The following is a 7963-nucleotide window of genomic DNA, read 5'->3' as shown; positions in this document are numbered from 1 at the left end:
AGGATATGCTTAACAAAACAAAAAAGAAAAGAAAAAGTACAAGGTAAGGAAAAGAAGGTGTTTGTGGTGCAGTTGAAACAACCTCTGAAAAATGAAAAGTCTGAGATCACTCTCGGATTTGTAAATTGCAATCAAAGCACTATTCATTCAACCAAGGCAACTGGGTCAGTCCTTTCTCTCTCCCTTCTTTTTTATGTTTCAAAAATTTCCATTCCTTTGTTGTGGTTGATGTTATTATTATTATTGTATGTTTTCTTCTTTTGTACTATGATCAAATACATTCAAGAATTCCTATAAAAAAAATTCAAGAATTATCTATCTTTAAAGGGGATCTGGGTATGTTTCTATGTAAGGAATCGTATCATTATAAACACATTAGTTGATGCCACATAATTTGGATTTTGTGAATTTGATAGACTTTTCCCATAATATGATGGGTTCCAGTTTCCCCATCTGTTGAATAAGGCACTTACACAAAAAAGAAACTCATTGAGGGCAAATAGGAATCTTTATGGAGTAAACCCCATAAAATGTTAAATCTTTTGGTATTTTTCATAAAATAATAATAATAATAGTAATAACTGATGAGCCAATTTGCCTGATCGTGTGTTCTTGTTTGTGTGACATGAGTATATTTTGTAAATGGGTGAATTTTATTCATTAGTTATTGTTATTTTGTGTGATCTTCGGCTGTTTTTGGATTTTTTTTTTTTTTTTTGATGAAGGTATGCCCATGTGCTCCCCCCAAATCAAAATTCTGGGAAAAGTCTGAACCCAAAATTTTTCAATTATAAATCAATACTATTTGCAGTAAGAAAGAGGAAAGAGGTAATATTCAACTTCTTGGGTTGTATCTATCCAAGAAAAAAAAGGGCGGCCTATTAATCGCCTCTCCTATGCCTCGCAAAAGTGGGAGCTTTATGCGCTGGGTATGACCTTTTTTGTATGTTTTAAGTAAAGAAGTGCATGACTGGGATGTCACCGGTATCATATCTTTCCTTTTTATGCTTTGCTTGATTTCTTCAAGAAGAAGAGAGAATGTTCAGAATTGCTCAACTAATTGTGCGTTTGTGTCTGCATTTTTTTTTTGGGGAGAAACGCGTTTCAGCAAAGCCAATGCACTTCCGGGCATGGGACCCACAAATCTCTTTTTTCGTTACAACTCTCATTAAAAATAGGTCTCACGGTACTATTCACACATTTAAAAATTATTTTGCTACCGTGATTTCAGTTTTCAGCAAAATAAGCGGTATCCAAACATACCCTAAGTCTTCGTTTTGCTATTTTCTTTTCTCTTATACTTTCACTAAACAAAATAGTCTTGATCTCTTAAAACATTTATGGACTTCCTCCCATTTGATTGCTTTAGTTGAAGTACTTGTTTTCGTTTGTGTGTGTGGATAATATCTCAATTTCACATTGGCTTTAACAGCCTAGTTTTTGCAATTTTGTAGAATAAATTCTGAGTTGAATAAAAAATGGGAGGTGGCAAGGATAAGCATGGTCATGACTCTGATGACAGAGGGATGTTTTCACATCTTGCTGGATATGCTGGAGGATACTACCCTCCACAAAGCCACTCTTCACATGGATATCCTCCACAAGGACACTCTTCACATGGATATCCTCAACAAGGGTATCCTCCACAAGGATATCCTCCTCAAGGATATCCCCCACAGGCCTACCCACCAGCTGGATATCCTCCCCCAGGTGGATACGCCCCCGCTGGATATCCTCCCCCTGGTGGTTACCCTCCACCAGCCTATCCTCCCCCAGGTGGTTACCCTCCACCATATAGCTATCCTACTCCATCAGCTCCTCCATATCATTCAGGTATATTTAATCTCCTCTCACCTACAAAGCATGAATGCATATGATATGTATATTTTATATGCATGCATCAGGATATGATGGGATATGTATTGAATATTTATCCTTAAATAAGAAAATTAATGTTGTTCTCACGTATATGGTGGGATATGATAGTTTATGGATGAGATACAGAATTGGATATGTTTGGGATAAAACCTTATTTTTCTTATTAAAAAAAGGGAGGTTATATTTAAAAGAACAACATCTAGTGTTTTAGAAAGTTAGAAACCTTAATAAGTCAAAAATATATTTGAATATCAAATACGGGCCATGGATTATTTGTTCTTTTGTTGTTTATGTCTTCTAAATCTGTTTCGTCATTTTATTTTAGGTCTTTCAATATATGTCATATATCTTTCTAACTAAATCTTGAATAATGTTATGGGTCTAGTTAATTGGTAAAGTCTTTTGTCATCAAATAAGATATCTGGGATTTGAATCCTACCTACACCAAAAATCAATTACTGTTTTGGCCTAATGATAAAGAGCGATCATCATGAAATAGACGCCATAGGTTAAAATTCTATTGTATCTAAAAAAATCTTTGTATAATGTTCCATCCATCTCATTTTCTTTGTCCGCTATTATATTTTGGGATGTTCCCAAACATTGCCCCCTTAGAAAGGTCAATGAAAACATTTTAATAACTTCCGTAATATGCCATTTATTTTGTTGAAAAAGTTAATGCATTTTGTCTCACTTATTTTTCTTATATGCGAATCTCAATCCTCATTTCAGTCTTAGAGGACCTTAATGGTCCATCCTTTCTTTCTGTTGTTACAAATGTAGCAGAAAAGGGCCAGAGGGTGCTCTCTTCCTCTGATGAAAGCCCAAAGATTTTATTTAGTTGGTGTCCTTATTGGTAATTTAAGAATCTTATGAATATATTATATCTGATGAAAAATTCATCATTGTAGTATGATTCCTGATGTTGGGTATGTTACCATTCAATTTTCCCACATTAGCACTGAAAGAAAAATTAATTGACTTTTGAATAGGCCACAAGCATTTAATGGAGTGCTTTCAGTCTCCTGCTCTACCGGCTTGTATATGTAATATATTAGCCAAATGGAACGATATCTTATAAATGCTTTATAAACCTCAGAAGAGATAAGTTTGGTAGTAGAGTTGTAACTACCATTTCACTTTGTTCATGGTGATTATTGCTGATAGATAATTCTCACAGGGCATGGACCTGGCATGGGAACATTGCTAGCAGGGGGTGCTGCAGCTGCAGCTGCTGTTTATGGTGCTCACCAGCTCTCACACGGTGCTCATCATCTCGGACATGGGGGTCACCATGGCTTTGGTCACGGAAAGTTTAAACATGGCAAGTTTAAGCATGGGAAATTTGGCAAGCGCTGGAAGCATGGCGGGTTTGGAAAGCATAAGTTCAAGAGATGGAAGTGATATGGGCTAAAGGCATATGTAATGTTTTGAGCTCAAGGTTTTAACTTTCATTATTGAACAGGGGAAAGATTGCAGCATTGTCTATTTGTCTTTCTAGCATTACCTTAAATGGGTTCTGAATGATTTTTTTATTATTATTATTATTATTATATATATATATATATATTTTAAATCTGTTTCTCTTGTGAAAATGTCACAGCTATTGTTTATGTAATTGCGATTTCTCCTCTTTTTTTTTTTTTTTTTTCAATTAAGATATGTAAATGTGTCTCATGAAAAAAGAAAGTTCAATTTGGTTATTGGTTTTTCTGCTACTTGGGCAAGGCCTCAATTGCAGCCGGCCTTAGTTGCTCACCTGTAATTTTCTCAAGAGAAAAATATAGGTAGTATAACTTGGAGCAAAGTTGGCTACAAACTTGGTTGTAGCTAATGGTTATAACTCCATCTAATATTTTTTTAATAGCTATATATTTTGAAAATCAAATTGTTAAATTGAATGTTCTTTATATTCTTAACACGTATGTCAAATTATGTGTCAGTTATATGTTATTTATTGTTTGATTCATAAACTTACTTTTAATGCATAATTTTATAATACAAAAATTTAAAATTTAAATACTTGATTGATAATATATCTATGGGTTTTTAATCTTTCTGGAAATTTTGTAAAAATGGAGAATATAAGAAGAAAATGTAATTGAATTAGGGATTTTTCAAAATTTACATCTATTAAAATGATATTGAGTGGAATTATAATTAAATTTTATCCTGACTTTAATGAGTCTACACTAAATATAGAGTTGTCTTCTTTCCACCTAAAGCTTAAAAAGGATATTGAGTGGATAGTTAAATTTTATCCTAACTTTAATGAGTCTACACTAAATATAGAGTTGTCTTCTTTCCACCTAAGTCTACACTAAATATAGAGTTTTCTTTTTCACCTAAAACTTAAGAAGGCTTGAGTGCAATAGTCAAATACTATTTCTTAGAAAGTCTCAACTCTTGTTGTGCTCCTTTAATTAGCTGTCTGCATGAAAGTAGTACCTACTTAGAAAGAGGTATTATCTAGCATATAGTGTTTGTCCAAGTTTGCTTAATAAATTTGTTAAAGCAAGTGTTGAGAACTGTACCTTTTTCTTCTGGCTGAGCAAATGCAGTATATATTGTTGAGAAGTAAGGCCTTTCCTATCCATGCCGTAAATTGTAATGAACATTAGCTTGTAATTTGTGTTTACACATGAGGGCATTGAAAAGCAATGATCAATAGGTACTCTAATATTCTTAGAAAACAAGTTGCATAAAAGATTTACATATAGAATAACTAGTGCAAAAACTTGGGTACAATACCTTAGGTTAGGTGCAATTCACCCAATTTTTGTCTTATAATTCAATTGGTGATAATAAAAAGGATTAGTTAAAAATCAAAGAAATTACCCTTAAAAAAGAGTTCGAGCATCCTTTACGATTTGGTTGATAAAAACTTTGCTAACCAAATGACATAAGACTTTTGTTGTCAAAATACTCAAAACTGATGTTGATGGAAGAATATCATGGTATTGATAGATTAAGCTATTGTTCTAGGGGGATTCTGGCCTTTTGCCCTTTCTGGGAAACATATTTGGCATAATGTCCCTGTTTCGAAACTATATAGGGGCGTGCCCCTGTTTGGATACTCGATCTCCGTAAAGGCGAGTTACTTAAGTAACTCGATCATGAAGAAACCGAGTTGTGGCCAGGTTCTTGCCACGCTGGTGTTCCAGCTTGGCTTTTGGGCAATAAAATATTCCAGCGTTACTGTTTGGAACTCGTCAATGAAGAAAACGAGTACTTAAAACCCGAATAACCGATAATCGAGTTATTCGTTTTACTCGGTTTTCATATAACCGAGTTTTAAGCTATTCTGATGCCATTTCACATTAGTTGTTCACACGTGAAGTTGAACCCGATTAATAGGAAATCGAGTTATTAAGAGTACTCGGTTCTTTTATAATGAGTTCTTATGCTATATCTACTTCTCAAGCAATTCTCCTCATCATTTTCAGATATTCTCCTCATTCTATGAATTTTCGGTCAGAAGTGGTGTTATCTCTCCATCATCTCAAGTTTACCTAACTCATTCTCTTCTTTGAAATACATTGAGAATTTTATTATTGTGTTGGTAAACATAGTTGTAGATATTATAAAAATTTATCAATCATAATGTATGTTTTTTGTTAGAGTATAATTTTCATTTAATAATTTGTATTACTTATGCTTTGGTATTTTCTTGAATGAGTGTTATGTGTATTTTCTTGAATGGTATTTTAGAGGTATATTAGTTGTTTGGTGTTGTTTGATGTTACAAGAAACGTACAATAAGCTATAGAAATGGTGATAAATGTTATGTGTGTACATTGGGTTATATTGCGTGTTATGTGTGTAATGCTTATGGTAAAATTTTAGTGTCAGTATTTAATTTTTAGCATGTAATAGTACACAAATTGATGAATGTCTTTGTCATGTACCGGAGGCGGAGCCGGGGGGGTGGGGGGGAGGAGAGGGGGCAAGTGCCCCCCTTGACTTGTCCAAAAATATTCCATATGTACTACTATTAGGGAATATTTAGAATGCTTTACCCTCCTTGATGCAGAAAATAAACACAAATCAGGAAAAAAGCTTCCTGGCCCTGCTGAAATAGAGGGAAAATGGCAAGCTTACCTAAGTCAATGACACCGTGTAAGGAAAAAAAATAGGAAACAAGGAAAAAGTTTCGTGACAGAAGCAAAAATAATTAGAAGAATTTCCGTTAGGCACAATAACACACACCAAGAGCTTTAACTTGTTAGCTGTTAGCTTTTAATTATCATGCACTTAAGCCTAGCATAATAATAATGCATTGTAGTGTCTTTCTTATGTCAATCGATAGTCCTATATTGTATACACTTTTTTTTTTGTTTTTTGGTCCTCAATTTGTTGACATTTCAGTTTTAAATTGTGGGTTTATGCTATGAACTAAAATTTTAATTAGCTTGTAAAATAAAAAGAAAGTCGAACTTTTCCTATAGTTTCAAAAACAATCAAGAAAAGATAGTGAGATGTGTATACAACTTTGCAAGTAAATTGCTATATTTTAAATATTTATTTATTTCCACAATTTATTTTATAGTATTAACTTAAATGTGTAAATATAGTTTACATAGTTTTTGTATGACACTTATAGTTGTTTTTATAATTTTTTTGAATATATATATATATATATATATAATTTTTTGTTGTTGTTAATATTGACTTCTAAGCTTGCCCCCCCTGAATTGAAATCCTACCTCCGCCATTGTCATGTACCATCTTATGCAGCATTTCATTATTTACCAACAATTGATGCACACTGTTAACTTGATCAGTTGATGTTATTGTATTCAGTGTCAATGTCTGGTTCTGGCAACCCACAACTCTATAGGCCTCACGATGTGTTCACTGCTATGGGTCGTTGCTGGGTATTGGAAGATGAGTTTAGCTATCCAATCAATCCAAATCTGCGAAATAGTGCTCATGTTCACAATACCATGAGACAGGAGTGGGATTGGATATTTCATGAACAACAAATGTTTTATGATGAGTTGACTGGTTTTAAGTTGCCAGTGCCTCGGCGACTCGCATCGCAGATGCCTAGAGACACGATTGACGAACTTCGTAAAGCATTGAACCGCATAAGAGAAGAAAATAATTGAATGAAGATACGTCTTAATCGATATCGGACCCAAGTTGAGATTCGAGAGTCAGTGGAGGGAGGGTGGTACGAGCACGCACAATTCATGCAATCACTTCTTGCTGATCCCATTTATCAGTCAGACGTGGAGATGTCAGATGAAGACTAATCGTGTCGTGGTGTAATTAGACTTTGTTATTTAACTATTTTTGTTAACTATGTTTTAAATGTATGTGGGTCACTGTTGTTGCATTTGTACTATGTAAACCTTATTATTGATTGTGAGGACCATGCACATTATTCGTAATCTAGTTTATTCCCACAGAATGCATAAAAGTCAAATATTCCCACACATGATATTTTTCAATAAGCACCTAGAACATAACAATAAGCACCTACAACATAACACAGAGAACTTAAAATAACTTACACGATGTCACCAATATGCATGCATTGCATATTGAACACTAATGCTACTAACATTATTGACTTAACCGAGACATAACACACATACCACATAGGCATTCACTCTGACAGGTAGTCCTCGTAGTTGAGGACATTGTTACGTTCCGTCGGAGTGAGTTGCGGGTTCGTGGCGGCGGCCAGCTCTTCCGCTAGCTGTAGCATGTGATACCTGGACCTACGGAGTATCATCAGATTATTCTCTTTTTTTATTTTTGTCACTGCACGCTCATATTGATGCATATTTTGTCATGATAGTGTGAGTGAGACACGATCAACAAGAGGCACTCCGATTCGCACGAGATCATCGTGCAGAGCGTTGGACTCGTTCACACGAAAGTCCCACTCCCGCCGCAGTCCGGCATAGTATTCTCTCTCGTCGGAATCTCTCTCCCTCCTATAGTTATTTGGAAAACGAGGTAGCATCCAATTGCGCATTGACATTGGAAAATGTAATTTATGATCGGTATCTATAGATGTTTTGCAAGGGTAGATGTAAATGGGAGTGGGACTTTATATAGGAGTTTTGCAAGG

General features: G+C 34.6%; 1 protein-coding gene across 1 annotated transcript; it reads left to right on the top strand.

Moving 5' to 3' along the window:
- On the top strand, positions 1-3465 carry LOC115987917 (glycine-rich protein A3). The gene is made up of 3 exons (XM_031111529.1): positions 1-164; positions 1455-1833; positions 3059-3465. Exons 2-3 carry the CDS (start codon positions 1479-1481, stop codon positions 3280-3282), a joined length of 579 nt encoding a protein of 192 aa, XP_030967389.1. The 5' UTR covers positions 1-164; positions 1455-1478; the 3' UTR covers positions 3283-3465.
- The last annotated feature ends 4498 nt before the right edge of the window (positions 3466-7963 follow it).

This window comes from Quercus lobata, chromosome 4 (assembly GCF_001633185.2).
Source record: "Quercus lobata isolate SW786 chromosome 4, ValleyOak3.0 Primary Assembly, whole genome shotgun sequence".
Lineage (NCBI taxonomy): Eukaryota > Viridiplantae > Streptophyta > Magnoliopsida > Fagales > Fagaceae > Quercus > Quercus lobata.
This window is presented reverse-complemented; position numbering and strand designations above follow the sequence as displayed.

Excerpts from the sequence above, each read along its gene's own strand:
- LOC115987917 (XM_031111529.1), top strand. The coding sequence starts at position 1,479 with ATGGGAGGTGGCAAGGATAAGCATGGTCATGACTCTGATGACAGAGGG. Across the intron at positions 1,834-3,058 it reads AGCTCCTCCATATCATTCAG|GGCATGGACCTGGCATGGGA; the intron begins GTATATTTAATC and ends TAATTCTCACAG.